At 47.8% G+C, this 16,617-nt stretch overlaps 1 protein-coding gene across 2 annotated transcripts in view; it reads left to right on the forward strand.

Annotated features, from left to right (window-relative positions):
* Window positions 1–5,175: 5,175 nt before the first annotated feature.
* The window catches only part of OPCML (opioid binding protein/cell adhesion molecule like), a 486,833-nt gene continuing 475,391 nt past the window's right edge, over window positions 5,176–16,617 (forward strand). For both annotated transcript variants that reach the window (XM_054997810.1, XM_054997809.1), the window contains exon 1: window positions 5,176–5,417. In XM_054997810.1, the coding sequence (XP_054853785.1) occupies window positions 5,248–5,417 (170 nt within the window). In that variant the 5' untranslated portion in view covers window positions 5,176–5,247. The remainder of the gene's footprint in view (window positions 5,418–16,617) is intronic.

Here is a 16,617-nt window from a genome sequence, read left to right on the forward strand (position 1 = left end):
GCAAAGGAGATACGGGCTCCTGTTTGGTTCCCTTAAGATAGAATTCTAGTAGATGCAAGTTTGTCATACCAGGGTGAGAAAAGGTGCATCAGGCGAAAGGCCCTTCCGGAAAGGTGTGTCTGGTTAACCTTTTCACTGCTGGGTTGTGTTTTCACTTGCCCGATTTCACTGGTAGCAGGGGAATGGGGGGAGGGGGTTGGCATAGCTACTTCTTTCTCTCTGCTGTGTCTCTCTTTGTCTTTCACATATTCTCACAAATTGGGTCTCTAAGGACCCTTCCATTTTTAATACTCTAAAGCCTCTAGCTGTGTCAGGAAGTTGTGGTAGTTGCATTTATTTTTATTTGGCTTTTTTTTTAACTGCAGTCGTCTGCTGTATCGGCACACTCTGTTTTGTGCAATGGTTTGGGGCTTTGAGTTATAGAGAATTAGAGTCACAGCAGAGAGAAACAGACCCTGAAAAAAGAAAAAGAGGAATTGAACAAAGTCCTGATTCTGCGAGTCTTTTTGTGTGCATGTCTAAAAAAACCCTACACTTCTAATTCCAAAGACTTCAAATAGTCTTGGTGGGCAGGAAAAGGAATGAAGAGGGTGAATATCTGCAGAGATTAATATATTTGAATTTTATTTATTTCATTTATACCTTGACTTTCTCCCCATTTGGAATCCGGAGCAGCTTATATCATTCTCCTTGCCTCCATTTTATCTGCACAACAACCCTGTGAGGTAGGTTAGGCTGAGTGTGTGTGACTGGCCTAAGGTTACCCAGTAAGCTTACATGGCTGAGCGGGGATTCAAACCTGGGTCTCCCAGATCTTAGTCTGACATTCTAACTCGGTGTTTCCCAACCTTTTTTGCTATGGAGGATCCCCTAAATTAAAATTTCAAATCTCAAGGGCCCCCTACCTATGAAGCCACGTTGAGGATGGGGAACACAGCTTAATTACTGTCTTGTATTTTCAGTTTTTCACAATTTCTTGTGGAATCCTGCTTTAAGCACTACATCACACTGGGAGCAAGCCAGTTTTCTAATCAGTATACAGAACAAAGCTGTCATTACCGGGTAAAATTAACCTCTCCCCAGTTTCAGACCACAAGTCATAAAGTTATTTTGCCATCTTCTGGGCATGGAGCAGGGGGCACTGGGGGTGTGAGGGGGGAGGTAGTTGTACAATTCCTGCACTGTGCAGGGGGTTAGACTAGATGACCCTGGAGGTCCTTTCCAACCTTATGATTCTATGAGTTAGAATCTATCCCGTTTATGAGGTTTTTTTTAAAAAAAACACAGAAAACCAAACTTTTGTCTTGCTTTTCAAATCTTGACTGTATCCACGTGTCAACCTTGCTAAGAAACTTTCCCAGAAATGGCACTTTGGTTAATACCATAGGGCTGCAATTCTGTGTTCCCTTACTTAAAAGTTGCAGCGATTTACTTCTAAGTGAATATGCACATGCTCACTCTAGGAGGGCTACAGTCTCCATCCGCACTCAGGTGTCAATCTCACAGAGCCAAATGCAATGTACTTCTGAGAGCCAAGCTACAAGTGACACCTGACACAGGTTAGACACTTGTCAGCTTCCCTCAAGTTCTGATGGGAAATGTAGACATCCTGGTCTTGCAGCTGTAATGGAGAGACAAGCTGTAAAACCAGGACACCTACATTTCCCATCAAAACTTGAGGGAAGCCGACAAGTGTCCAACCTGTGCAAGGCGTCACTTGTAGCTTGGCTCTCAGAACTGGAACTCAACCCCTTCAGTTGGGTTGCGGAATCTATACCCTAAGAGGACGTGTGTTAAAATGCCTACATTTCCCATTAAAACTTGAGGTAAGCTGACAAGTGTCCAACCTGTGTAAGGTGTCACTTGTAGCTTGGCTCTGAGTACGCATGCTTAGAAGGATCAGGGCTTTTTTTCAGCAGGAACGCAGTGGAACGGAGTTCTGGAACCTCTTGAAAATGGTCACATGGCTGGTGGCCCCGCCCCCTGATCTCCAGACAGAGGGGAGTTTAGATTGCCCAGCGGTGCGGAGGGCAATCTAAACTCCCCTCTGTCTGGAGATCAGGGGGCGGGGCCACCAGCCATGTGACCATTTTCTCCGAGGGCAACCCACTGAGTTCCACCACCTCTTTTCCCAGAAAAAAAGCTCTGAGAAGGATCAAGCCCTATGCATCTGGGCCTGGCTCTTCCGTGATGGCTACAGCCCTACGGATGTGTGAGGTTGCCAGCTGGCCAGGAAAAAACCATATATCCTGGCCTTCTAAAGGAAGTTTGGGAATGGACAGTTGAAGCTTTTCATGGCACAAAGCTAAATAACATCATGATATTTAAAGGGTCAGCTAGAGGGACCAGTTTAAAAGTTGGCAATCCTACCCATGTGGTGGTGAAAGTATTTTGCAAAATGGTGGCTATTACCAAGCCATGCATTTGTTTGCCTTATGCAAACACTCAAAGCGGGACTTTTTTGTTTTCTTTCAGGAATTAGGTGGAAGACTTTTTTGATCAAATACTGCAACCTAGATTGTTCAAGTCCACGTGCGAGGACACGTCTAGAACTTTAAAGGCTCTATAGGAAAAACAAATCTGCCTCGCTAAAGCAGGACTTTGAATTGTAATCCAAAAAATATGAGGGGAGGGGGAGTGCTGTTGCTCATCCTTGGTGTGTGGAAGCTGTTAAAGAAATGTAGATGCTCTCTGGGGACTAGCTGTTGGCAATCCTAAATGGTCCTCTGGCTAGTTGTAAGCCACACATGCAGAAAGCAGCAGTGAATAAGCTTTAGGAAATTAATGCAGAGCAGATGGTAAAACTCAAATCAAAGCAACCTTAGCAGGCTGGAAAACTGTATATTATTTATTATATAATACCTGCTCCCACCCCCAGTCCTTGAGCTCTCCAGGCACTTTGTGAAAGCCAGTTTGGTGTAGCGGTTAAGAGCGCAGGACTCTAATCTGGAGAGCTGGGTTTGATTCCCCACTCCTCCACTTGAAGCCTGCTGGGTGACCTTGGGCTAGTCATGGCTCTCTGGAGCTCTCTCAGCCCCACCCACCTCACAGGGTGTTTTGTTGTGGGGATAATAATGGCATACTTTGTAAACTGCTCTGAGCGGGGATTAAGTTGTCCTGAAGGGCGGTATATAAATCGAATGTTATTATATAAATCAAATAATAATAATAATAATAATAGTGAATACATTTATCTCAGAAAAAGAAGGGCACATGCAGGCAAAAAGGGTGCCTGATTTGCCAATGTAAACAGTCTCTGCTTGCTGGCCTGAGCGGACTTCCCACATGAAGCGGCAACCCTTTTGCGCCCGAGCAAGCAAAAGAGGCTTGCAACCTCAAATTCTCTTTTCCACCTGACTTGCTCTGTCATCTAAGGCAGGTTATCAGCCTCCAGGTGGTGTTGGAGGTCTGAAATTACAAATGATCTCCAGGTCACGGAGATCAGTTCCCTCTGGAGGAAACGGCTGCTTAGGAGAGGAGACTCTGTGACATTATACCCATCTGAGGTCCCACTCCTCCCTCCACCCTCTCCAGGAATTTTTGAACCTGAAGCTGACAACCCTACTTCCCAACCTCAAGGTGGTGGCTGGAGATCTTCTGGCCTTACAACTGATCTCCAGCTGACATAGATCACTTCCCCTGTAGGAAAGGGCTGCTTTGGAGGGTGGACTGTATGGCATTATACCCTGCTGAGATCCCTCAACCCACCTTTTCCAGGTTCCACCTTCAAAATCTCCAGTTCCCAACATGGAGCTGGCAACACTAGTTCCCAACCTCCAGGTGATGACTGGAGATCTCCTGGAATTACACTGATCTCCAGTCACAGAGATCAGTATCCCTGGAGGAAACTGCTTCCAACCTCAAACTCCCCCCCCCCTTTACTCTGCCAACTAAGGCAAGTTGCCAGCCTCCAGGTGGTGGCTGGTGATCTACATCCTAGAGATCGCTTCCCCTGAAACTGCTTTGGAAGGTGAACTCAATGGCATTATATCTTGCTGGGGTCCTCAAACCCCTCCCTTTCCAGGTTCCACCTCCAAAATCTCCAGGAGTTCCCAACCTCCAGGGGGTGAGTAGAAATCTCCCAGAATTACAACTGCTCTCCAGCCAACAGAAATCACTTCCCCTGAAGCTGCTTTGGAGAGTGGATTCTATGGCATTATATCCCGCTGAGGTCCCCAGACCCCACCCTCTCCAGGTGCCACCACTCCAATCCCCCGGAATTCCGCCACCTGGAGCTGGCAACCCAGAAGCTTGCCTCCTGCCGCCTTTCGAACCCCAGCCGGGCGGGGGGCAGCGCAGCCTCGCGGGACTCGCCTGGGCTCTCCTTCGCCGCAGCTTGGTTGGCCGGCCGCCCCTCGCGCAGGAGGAGCCCCCGGCCGGCCGGCCGGCCCGGCGCCGGGAGGGTTAAAGGCGGAGCGCCCCCCGCGCGCCCTCCCTCCCGCGCTGTCCTTCGGCGGGCCAGGCTCCTGCGCGCGCGCTCCGCGGGGCTCTGCCAGGGGGGCGCCGGCGCGGCGGTCAGCGCCATGGAGTCGCTGCCATGACAACCCCCGGCGGCCGGCGGGCGCGCGCGCGCGCGGGGCATGCGGAGGAGATGCTCCCGGCGAGGCGGAGGGAGCGCCGGGCGGGGAGGCTGAAGCGGGCGGCGGCCGCGGAGGAGGAGGAGGCAGCAGCCGGAGCCCGCCTGCCTTGAGCGGCCGGGAGGCAGCAGAGAGAGCCGGGCGCCTGCCTGCCTGCCTGCCTGCCTGGCCGGCAGCTGGGACGCGGCGGCGCGGCTTCTCCCCTGCCCGCCTGCTCTGAGGGAAGTGCTGACAAGTTCGGGGCCGCCTCGGAGCTCTTCTCGGCGCGCCTCGGAGCTCCTGCGCGGGCGGCTCCCTCCGCGCCGGAGAGAGTTGCGCTGCCTCAGCCCGGAGCCGCCGAGGGGGCGCCCGGCTCGGTCTGCGGCTGCCCGCCCGCCCGCCGGCGAGAGTTGCGCCGCTCCTCCGCCTCCTCTTCGGGTGATAAACTTTTGATGCCGGCGCAGCGCGGCGCGCGCCCCTCCGAGGCTTAGAGGACGGGCCGGGCAGAGGCAGCGCCGCGACCTTCGCTCGCCCGCCGGCCTCGCCGCCTCGCCTGCTGCCCCGCAGCCCGGACCGGGGGCGACGCCGCTCCGGGAGGCGCTCGGGGGCCGCTTGGGACTCTGCGAAGCCGCCGGTGCCAGCCCCTCCCGGGAGCCACTCTTTGCCCTGCGGGAAGTCCGCGCAGCCCAGGATGGGGGTCGGCGGGTGCTGCTTAGTCCTGCCCTGGAGGTGCCTCGTCGTCCTGTGTCTCAGGCTGCTCTTCCTTGTGCCCGCAGGAGTGCCCGTGCGCAGCGGAGATGCCACCTTCCCCAAGGCGATGGACAACGTGACCGTCAGGCAAGGAGAGAGTGCCATCCTCAGGTAGGAGCAGATGCTGGCGGGGGGGGGGCGGGATGGGTTCGTTTTATTGCACGGGGATGTTTGGCACTTTAGGAGGAGGCGTGTTGGTGCCAAGGAGGTGAACGGGGAAGGGGGGTGAACGACAGCGGCTTCAAGTCGGCGTTGGCTGCTTCATGACCAGTGGTTGTGGCGTAGGGTTTTGGAAGGATGCCGGGCTGGGCATCAGCATTTGGAAGGGTTTGGGGAGGATGCTGAGGTGGGCATCAGCTTCCTTCTTGCTGCCCCCCCTGAGTCAGGGACATCTCAAACTGCTGGGAGCAAGGAGAGCGTTTGTGATGTGAAGATGTTGCTGATGTGACATGGGGGGGAGGGTGGCTGGCTCTGCTTAGAACGTGGTGGGTATCTGCAGAGGAACGTTTGGGAACAAATTCTGCTGCTGTTACTGGTGGTGGAATGTGGGTTGCTGGAAAGGGAGGGATGAGAGAGAGAGCCTTCTGAGGACTTGGGTGCCAGGCAGTTCCATTGGCAGGTTTGTCTTGGTGCCAGGGTGTGGGCTACTAAGAGAAGCAGGTGCCAGACTGTTGGCAATGGAGTTTCAATGATAGGCAGAGCGAGCTCACGCTGCCCGGAGATATGCCGGTTTTGCTTTGACAGTGGTTTAGGGGAGAGGGCAGAAGTGTAGAGAGATTGTGTTGTGAGGAAGAAGCAGAGTGGCGTTGCATGCCAGTTTCTTTGCCAGCCTGTGGTTCTAGCTGGTTTCCAGGGCTCTGATATCTCCCAGACATCTGTGGTGTTTCCTCCCCCCTGCCCTTTTTCTGCTTGATCATTTTATAGTCTCTGCACGAATCTGTTAATATCAAATCAATCTTTTACTCCCGGGGCACCTCTTATGAATTCTGATGGACTTTAAAAAAAAATCTTTTGCTGTTTTGCTGTGAGAGATATACAGGTGGCTTATATACAGATGGGCCACTTCTGTGCCAGGTAGTACAGCCAACCTCTTTTCATTTCCTGAATGAATTGCACACCTGAGCGGCATGTCTTATGTGGGCAAAGGAGGTGAGGTTCCAGCTTGAAGTCTAGCAGAGGGAAAGGTGGTTTCCTTATATGATGCACTCCGCTCATCCCTTTATTGGCTATCTAAGGTCACCAGGATGGGTCCAGACGTGGAGCCCTGTCGTCATTGCTGTCTGAAGTGGCTCTTCAAGCTATATGACTTTAAATGTCAACTACTGTAATTAGCCAGTGAACCAAACTACACCTGTGAATGCAGAACTGGGCGCACCATAGGATGATGCATGCCTCCTCCGGAACTTTAAAAAAAAACCCTATGGGTGTGTTCCTGGGTTTCACTGCTTATTTGCCTCAACTGGCTGGATCTATCTTAGTAGCAGCCCATTCCTTGAACAGGTCAAGCTAAGTCCACTACTGTGAACCTTCCTGTGATATCCTTCAGCTTCTTCTCAGGAGAGTAGCCGTGGCAGGGAAATATTTCAAACATGGAGTAAATGACCTTCAAGGCAAACCATCCTTAATTTCTTAGAAGAACATTGCCAGGGTGGAAGTTTGAATGATAGTCTTATCTGGGAGCCCTTCTGGTCTTACCCCAGAGAACTGGTGTTCATGTGTATCCTTAGCAGGAGAAATGCATGGGGTGAAGCCCTTTGACCATTGCATTGTGAGTTCTGAGATGGAGCCCTAGTTTTGAAAACAGTCTCTAGGTTCCAGGTTCATGTCTGTTCCGGTCTGATGGTTTTGTCTTCCCTTCCCTCTGTTGGTCAAGGTGGTAAGGCCCAGTTCATACAGGCAGGAGAATGTGGCGGTAGCACAGTTTGCCCCACTGCAGCCAGACGACCCTGGTGGATTCCCATTTCGGAATGCTCTTTGTTACAAACTCCCTGCAGATAGAAAACCAGCACAAGAGACCAAGGAAGTGCTGTGCAATTGTGGTTTGCTTTAAGACCTGCTGATCTGCCACCTACAGATGATGGTTGTGCAGTCCAGACTGTCACCCCAACGGTGAACTTCCTTGAGGCTACCTCATTCTCATGCAGGCACAACTTCAACGGCAAAGCCTTTTGAAGGTGGCACCCTACAAATGGGAAAGGTCAGCAACTGCATTCTCTGCGGTGGCTCTAGGGTTGCCATCCTCCAGGTGGGGTCTGGATTTGTCCCAGTGTGATAACCAGGGATTTTTTTCAGCAGGAACGTGGTGGAACGGAGTTCCGGCACCTCTTGAAAATGGTCTCATGGCCGGTGGCCCCGCCCCCAGATCTCCAGACAGAGGGGAGTTTAGATTGCCCTCTGCGCCACTGGCACGGAGGACAATCTAAACTTCCCTCTGTCTGAAGATCAGGGGGCAGGGCCACCGGCCATGTGACCATTTTCGCCGAGGGCAATTTAAATTTTAACCCCCCCCCCCCTGTTCCAGCTGACCCAAAGTGACATCATTGTGCGGTCTTGAGTTCTACCACTGAGTTCCACCACCTCTTTTCCCAGGAAAAAAAGCCCTGGTGATAACTGATCTCCAAACTACAGCTCTCAGGTTCCCTGGAGGAAAGGGTGGCTTTGGAGGCTGGTTTCTATGGCACATAGCCTTGCTGAGCTCCCTCTCCTTCCCAAATCCCACCCTTCCCAGGCTCAGCCCTTAAATCTTCAGACATTTCCCAGGCCAGGGTTAGGAACCCTAGGTGGCTCCCACCTCGTGGAACAGCCTACCTGAGGAGGCCAGGAAAGCTCATGCTTCTATCATTCAATAAAATATTCAAAACAGAAATGTTGCAGAGAGCACTTTAAAAAAGGACTGGGTCTGTAATAGAATGGAACAGCCCAAGAGGGCACCTTCATAATGGGAATAGGTAGGGCTGCCAGCCTCTAGGTGGTAGCTGGAGATCTCCTGGAATTACAACAGATCTCCAGGCCATAGAGATCAGTTCCCCTGGAGAAAAGAAAAGCTTTAGACAATGAACTCTATGGCATTATACCTTGCTGAGGTCGCTCCCCTCCCCATACCCTCTCCTCTCTAGGCTCCATCCCCCAAATCTCGAGGAATTTCCCAACCTGGAGTTGGCAACCCTAGGAATAAGGCTGTAGTCCACTGCAATGTTTGTTGTAGGTTTTTTTCTGCTTTTACTGCATTGCTTTAGCCCTTGTAATTAGGGTTTCCAGGTCCCCTTACCCTTCCGGGGGGGGGGACGACACATTTTTTATCGTCTTATGCATGCTTCACACATGTGCACTCTTGGTGCAGTGAAATGACATCAATTCTGGGAGTGACATCATCATCAGGACACGGGATTAGGACCCAAGCAAGAGCTCCCAGGGCCTGCATGAAGACATCATTATATCACACCAGAAGTGTACCTAGGAGGCCTGTTCCCCTGCCTTTTCCTCCTGCTGGCCAGTTGAGGGGTGGGGGGCAGAGGATGGGAACGGGGGATTCCCCATCCTCACTGGGAGACCTGGCTGCTCTATTTGTAATCCACTTTCTGTGCTGTTTATAGAGTATACCTTGCCTTAGATTGGTTGTGTTTCATTTTGTTCTCAAATTCAATAACTCCTAGTTCTATTGCATTGTTCATTGTTGTTTAATGCTGCCTGATTGCACCATTTTGTATCCCGTAATTTGCCTTGAGTGTCAATGAAAAAGATGGACTACAAATAAAGTAAGTAAGTACATAGGCTGTTGCTCTGCTAGGCTCTTTAGTGCTGGAATGTTGGGGTTTCAGGAAGGTTCTTTGTTCAACATCTTCCTTACCTGTATTATTTATTTATCCTTACATACAAGTTCCACTTTTTCCTCCCCAATAGGAGACCCATGTCCTCCTTTGACATCTGATTTTCCAAAGTGAATATGAACATTCTTCTAAGGCTGGCTGGTAGTTTTAGGTGCATACCTACTCTTCAGAATTCAGTTTCTTCTCTAAGCGTTGCCTCTCTCTAGGGAACCTTGGGGATTTTATTTCTGTAAGGAGATTGCTTAATGGAATTTTCAGCAGTCTCACTAAACTACAATTCCCAGGATCCTGGGAGGAAGCGTCAATAGTTAAAGCAACATAAATCTAATCTATTGCACCCAGGGCAGATAGGGTCGTATGGGTATCTCCCCCCAAAGGCTCATGGCCTGAAGAAGGTCAAAATGGATGTGAAGGCCAGAGCATAAGAAAATCACAGGGCTGTGCCTGGGAGAGGAGTGAGTGTCAGTGGCCTTGTGCGTTCTCAATGGGCCGTTTGTTGGACCTCCCAGCTGCTTGCTAGTCATTTATCTCCCCATTTTACTGGGACAGAGAGGCCCATTGGGGTAGGCAGACGAATCACACACGGCCATTCATGTAGGAGTTATTGTATTCTCTACCCTTTCCAAAAGTACAGTACTAAGTATTCCCTGGGTTATCTGCTTGAAGGAAGATGATTAAACTACAGATCTGAATTGGGGGTGAGGGGCAGAGGAGGCTGTGTACCATACTTTAGATAAGGGAAAAGATGGGCTTTAGGAATGGGAATGGAACAACATGGATTCTTAGTTCTGAAATAACCATTTTGTTCATTGATTTTGCACTCATTCAGCAACCATTAACAAGCTTCCTACTTAGGCTAGAGACAGACAATAAGTTTTTCCAAGGACTGAAAGCAGATGGAAGGAGAAATAACTGCTTATGCATTCATCCCCCACTGTTGTCTCTAGTTAGCAGGTTTTGCAGGTGTTTATATTGTTCCTCAAACTTGTTTGGCCTGGGGGATAAAAATGGTGTAGATGTACCCTTGATGGGAAATGAAACCACATGTAAACTATTTTCAACTCCCTCAAAAACTTGTGTTCCACCTTACTTGATTGCTTTGCGTCTTCTCTCCAGTTTGGTTGAGATTTATGGCCTGTGTTGCCGCCTCTTCTGACTCTGAGCTTCCAGGATTAGTAATTGTCACACGTCGCACAACCTATACAAAAAGAGTCCAGTAGCACCTTTAAGACTAACCAACTTTATTGTAGCATAAACTTTCGAGAATCACAGTTCTCTTCATCAGATGCATGGAGGGCAAGAAGAAACTGATCAGATATATAGGTGGAGAGGGGAGGGCGGAGTAGATGCAAACAGTAGCTACTGATACGGAGATCAGTTTGCTTCTGTTAAGGAAGTCAGTTACTTCTGATAATGAGATAACCATTATCTCAGTTACTTCTGATAATGAGATAACCATTATCTCATTATCAGAAGTAACTGACTTCCTTAACAGAAGCAAACTGATCTCCATATCAGAAGCTACTGTTTGCATCTACTCTGCCCTCCCCTCTCCACCTATATATCTGACCAGCTTCTTCTTGCCCTCCATGCATCTGATGAAGAGAACTCTGATTCTCGAAAGCTTATGCTACAATAAAGTTGGTTAGTCTTAAAGGTGCTACTGGACTCTTTTTGATTTTGCTACTAACACGGCTAACTCCTCTGCATCTACAACCTATACAGAAATTCAAAAAAATGTTGTTTGGGGTCAAAAGTCATTATAAGTGGAGAAAAATAAAATGCAGAGTTCAAAATACAAACTCCAAATCATAAACATTAATATTTTTTAAAAAATAAAACCTAGGATTCTTGTACTTGAAAACATAACTTAAAAGAAATGGTTACACATCCTACTTGGACAGAATGCTTCTGATCAGGGCATCACCATGGCCCATTTACTGCCAAGTCTGAGATAGTTTTTCCTCAAATTGTGTGAGCTGCGCCTAGCGTATAAAGAAAGAGAATCCCCTCTTCCCGTTTTCACCAATGGGAAAACTGATTGGATCTAACCCATTGTATGGAAGATCTAATTCAGGAAGTCCACAGACACAGATTAGCTGAGCCAATGGTGTTGACTCTCTACCATAGCACTTGGCATAGTCTGGAAATGAACAGCTGTAAAAACTAATCTGAGTTTAGGAAAAAAAGAGAACATTGATCAAATAAGATGCTCTGTTGCGATTTCTTTTATGTAGCTGAAACCACCGGGAAAATTCAGAACTTGAAATAATTTCCCCTATTTAACGGTGCATCTTAATTAAATATCCAGTCCTCGAGTTTTGTACCAGCCTATGAAAGAACCTTGAAAATCTGTCAAAGTGGAATAAAACTGAGGAAACCTGTGATAGATTTGGAGTTGTTCAACATTAGATTGTCACAAGGTTTTGATAAATGGCTAACAGGAGCTTCTTTCAGTTTCCTCCGAGAGTCGAGTACGTGGGCCCTAATTGAGGGAAACCCAAGCTCTCCGGGGCAGCTGGAGAACCAGGAGGAAAAACCAGAATCTTTTTGAGAAAAAAAAATGTTGTATACCTTCCAGACTTTTAAAATCAGCACAAACCCAACACTTCTTCTTCACACAGAATTTGAAGTACAGCCTTACTTTGAAAAAGTTTTTAAGGCAGGGTCATTTTTAAAAAGCCACTTTTAATATAGCAGACTTATAATATGGCTGGTTTTTGCAGTTCTAGCTGATTTGGATTTTGTTATCGCCAAGTGGCCTTCCATGAAGATGTCTGCCAGGGCCAACATCAGCACATGCCAAGGTGGGGCAACTGCCAGGGCCTGTGGCTTCTGGTGGGGGCCCACTGCTGCTGACTCCCTACTCGCACATCTCTGATGCCTGCACTCACACCCTTCTACTCCCTCCTCATGCGTGCTTTGTCACCGCTGCTCCCAGCTGCATACGCTGTTTAATAGTGATGGAGAAGGACATGCGGGTAGTGCAGAAAGTCATCATTCCTGGTGGCCATGGCAGTTGCGCTCCTAGTTGCGCCCACTCCCCAGCACTGTCAGGGAAGGGCAGTGTGGGCAGTGTGGGCAGCTGTGGCTGCAGGTAGTGGGCAAGGCTTTTTTTCTGGGAGAAGAGGTGGTGGAACTCAGTGGGTGGCCCTCAGAGAAAATGGTCACATGGCTGGTGGCCCCACCCCCTGATCTCCAGACAGAGGGGAGTTGAGATCGCCCTCCGCGCCGAACGGCGCAGAGGGCGATCTCAACTCCCCTCTGTCTGGAGATCAGGGGGCGGGGCCACTAGCCATGTGACCATTTTCAAGAGGTTTCGGAACTCCATTTCACCACGTTCCAGCTGCAAAAAAGCACTGGTAGTGGGAGAGATTGCAAGGAAAGACACACAGGTCGGTGGGGGCACATGGGTGGAAGGGGAAGAAGGGGAGTGTTAGTAGGGTCCATGGGGGCCCTGCTCACACTCTGCCCAGCCCCCCCCAAATTGGAATTGGCCATGGTGTCTTCCCCAAGGTATTTGAAATCCTTGATGTAGTCAAGTGTTCTATAGAGCCTTGGGGTTCACTGGCCTTCTTCCCCAAAACTACCACCCCAGGTTTTGTATAATTTCAAACTTTACAATATTCAGTGAGTTTAGATATCCTCTTAAGTAAGAGATATCAAAATGGTATCATCTTTGTACAGAGGGATAGATATCTCAAGGGAACAAGTTGGAAGTGGGAAAAAATTCTCTATCAGATAAGATCAGAATAATATCTTTAAAGTACAGATTAAAAAGTAATGGAGCTCAGAGAGACCTTTTTATTTTACTCTCCAGTTAATTGGGATTATAGCTGATGGAAAACCAGCAACTCCTACTTCTACTATGGGAGTGAATTGGCTATAAAGTTCTTGATCTAAGTGTAAGAGGTACTTCTTAATATGAGTTGCTATCAGCTGAGTCAGAGACTGTTACAAGATCCACCTACAAATGTTTGGTAGGCACTTGATAACCTGTAGGGCATGATAATGGCAAGTCATGCAGTGATCAAGTACATGTTGCCCTTTTCTAAAGCGAGATTGCTTGGGATGGATGACATCACTGAAATTGTCCTTCTCTTCCTGCTTGTTCAAAAAGATGTTTACTGTATCGCTTAGAAATGGTGTCCAAATGGCTATTGGGCAGTAGTTACACGAGTCCTGCTTGCCCCCCTCCTTTTTGATTATTGTAAATAACAACACTTTGTTTCCATCCAGTTGGAAACATACCTGTTGTGTCCATTAGGGCAAACAGCTTGCCTAATATCGGAGCCCACCAGATTGTTTAAATCTCTCTGGGGGCATTGCACCTCTCCCAAATGCTTTGCTTGCTGAAAGAGGGTTGGAGGCAGGAACATGTTTGGGGGGGGGTTGCAAGAATGATGATGTCACTTCTGGGGAATACCTGGAAGTGATGGTGGTACATCTAGGAACTGCTGCAAACTCCAGAATTTCTGGTTATTCCTAGAGCAACCACCATCATTTCTGGGTTTCCCCTGGAAGTGACATCATCATGCTTGCAACCACTACAGCAGTTTTGTGTAGTGGTTAAAGAGCGTGGGATTCTAACCTGGAGAGCCAGGTTTGATTCCCCACTCCTCCACTTGAAGCCAGCTGGGTGACCTTGGGTTAGTCACAGTTCTCTGGAGCTCTCTCAGCCCCACCCACCTCACAGGGTGTTTTGTTGTGGGGATAATAATAACATACTTTGTAAACTGCTCTGAGTGGACATTAAGTTGTCCTGAAGGGTGATATATAAATCAAATGTTATTATTATTATTGTATTTTTTCCCCTGCAACAGTTTGGCACAGTGGTGGGCAAGGGGAGCTTTGGGTGAGGTATTCCTTGCCCCGGCTGTGGTGTTACCAAAATGGGTCTCCTTGCAAATTGGGGGAATTAGCAAACAAGGAAAAAGCTGTGAGAGGCGGTAACAAGTGAGATCACCAATTTTTACCAGATCCCCTCCCCGAGGAAACGGATGAGACGGGTGTTTTCCAAAACAAAGAATATTTTTATTTAAAGGAGAAACTCAAATGCACAGCAAGAGGCAAATATAAAAATCACAGGTGTACAAGAGTCCTAGGAAAGGCAGTGAGAAAATGGTGAATAGTTGTACGATTTGGGTAATGGTTGCCTATCAGAGGAGTAGAGAGGTCTGTGGAGGAAGAGAGGCCCGGACGACCAGCGTTCCTTGCTGGAGATGGAGGGATTTTGAGGGGCACAGCTCTTGGGTCCAGGTAGGTGTGTACAATTTGGATGGGGCAAAGCCAGAGTAATTATAGGGCAAAATGGGCTCTGAGGCTGGAGAGTGACTTTAGCCCTTGACATAAAAACCTAAATGGTTGTCTCCTGGGATGGACAAAAGGCTGAAGTAACTTCTATTGGCTGGCCAGGGTGGGACAAAAGAGTTAGCTTGCCTGCTCCTGGTGCCTCACAAAAAAAGCTATAAATTTAATTGTCTCCGGAGCTGGCTGATGAACTTAGAGTTTTGATTAAATGTTCCCAGGAGGAACTTAAACTTACCAGAGCTGATTGATGACCCTAGATTGAAGGACAGGGTTTTACCTTGGGTTGTAATCAGTGGGGAGATGGGAGATTGGAATGTCTGAAGGGAGTTGTCTCAAGCACCTTTCTTGTCAAAGAGCTGCACATTCCATGGCTGGGTAGGTTGGAGTAATGGCACCTAATAACTCGGCATTCTGTTCACATGGCATGTACATTCTAGTCTCCTGGCCGGGATCAGGCAACGTTTGGCCTAGCTAGGCAGCTGACTTAACTGCGGCATAAAGCGTGTTAGTTAAGGTCTTATGATTTCTTTCAGTCATAAGCAGATATTGAAACAGTGGAAAGCTAGGCGGACTGCTCACAGTGGAGTTGGCAGATCTAAACAATATATGGATGTGGATGCTTGCAACTTAGAAAAAAAGTGACTGTAAACAGCATTTGCAGATTTTGCCAGCTGTTATTGCCTATCTGTATGCCATGAGAATCAACCCTTGCTGGTTTCTATGGATCAAGGTGGGGAAGAGCAGAATGGATCAGAGTCTTTTCCTTCTGCTCACAAACCATAAACCTGAAGTCCCTCAGGTCACAGTTTGACACTGTTCATGAACTTCAGTCCTGACAAAAAAAGACTTTGGAGGCGGGCAAATGTTATCCCTGTCTTCAAGAAGGGGAAAAAGGTGGATCCGGATAACTACCGACCCATCAGCTTGATGTCTATACCTGGAAAAGTTTTAGAACAAATCATCAGTCAGTCAATCCTTGATCATTTAGAAAGGATGGCTGTGATTACTAGGTGCCAGCATGGGTTTCTCAAGAACAAGTCGTGTCAAACTAACCTTATCTCTTTTTCTGAGGAAATTACTAGCTTACTGGATCACGGGAATGCTATGGTGGACATCGTTTATCTTAATGAGTCTTTTGAAGAAGGTTCTACCTTATGTGGTGGACATAGTTTATATAGATCCAGAGGAGTTAGCCGTGTTAGTCTGTAGTAGCAAAATCAAAAAGAGTCCAGTAGCACCTTTAAGACTAACCAATTTTATTTTATTGTAGCAAAGCTTTCGAGAATCAAGTTCTCTTCATCAGTTCGGATCAGGCATCTGATGAAGAGAACTTGATTCTCGAAAGCTTTGCTACAATAAAATAAAATTGGTTAGTCTTAAAGCTGCTACTGGACTCTTTTTGATAGTTTATATAATAAGGCTTTTGATAGTTCTACGTGATATTATTGTTGACAAGTTGGTAAAAAATGGTTTGGATCCTGTTACTATTAGGTGGATCTGTAATTGGTTAACAGATCACACCCAAAGAGTGCTTGTTAATGGTTCCTCTTCCTCTTGGAAGAGAGTGACTAGTGGAGGGCCTCAGGGATCGGTCCTGGGACCTGTTCTGTTCAACATTTTTATAAATGATTTGGATGAAGAAATAGAGGAAATGCTTATTAAATTGGTAGATGATACTAAATCAGGAGGGGTAGCAAATACAGTAGAAGACAAAGTCAGGATACAAGATGATCTTGACAGGCTGGAAAAGTGGGCTAAGTCAAATAAAATGAATTTCAACAGAGATAAATGAAAAGTTCTGCATTTAGGTAAGAAGAATCAAATGCATAATTATAGGATGGGGGAGGCTTGTCTTGGCAGTAGTTATATGCAAAAAGGATCTAGAGGTCTTAGTAAATCATACACTGAACATGAGTCAGCAGTATGATGTGGTAGCTAAAAAGGCAAATCTGATTTGGGGCTGTATCAACAGAAGCATAGTGTCCAGATCACGCAAAGTTATGGTATCGCTCTACTCTGCTCTGGTTAGACCTCATCTAGAGTATTGAGTTCAGTTTTGGGCACCACAATTTCAGAAGGATATAGACAAGATGGAACGTGTCCAGAGGAGGGCAGCAAAGATGAAGAGGAGTCTGGAGACCAAGTCCTATGAGGAAAGGTTGAAGGAGCTTGGA

Source organism: Eublepharis macularius, chromosome 14 (assembly GCF_028583425.1).
Source record: "Eublepharis macularius isolate TG4126 chromosome 14, MPM_Emac_v1.0, whole genome shotgun sequence".
In the NCBI taxonomy this organism is placed as follows: Eukaryota; Metazoa; Chordata; class Lepidosauria; order Squamata; family Eublepharidae; genus Eublepharis; species Eublepharis macularius.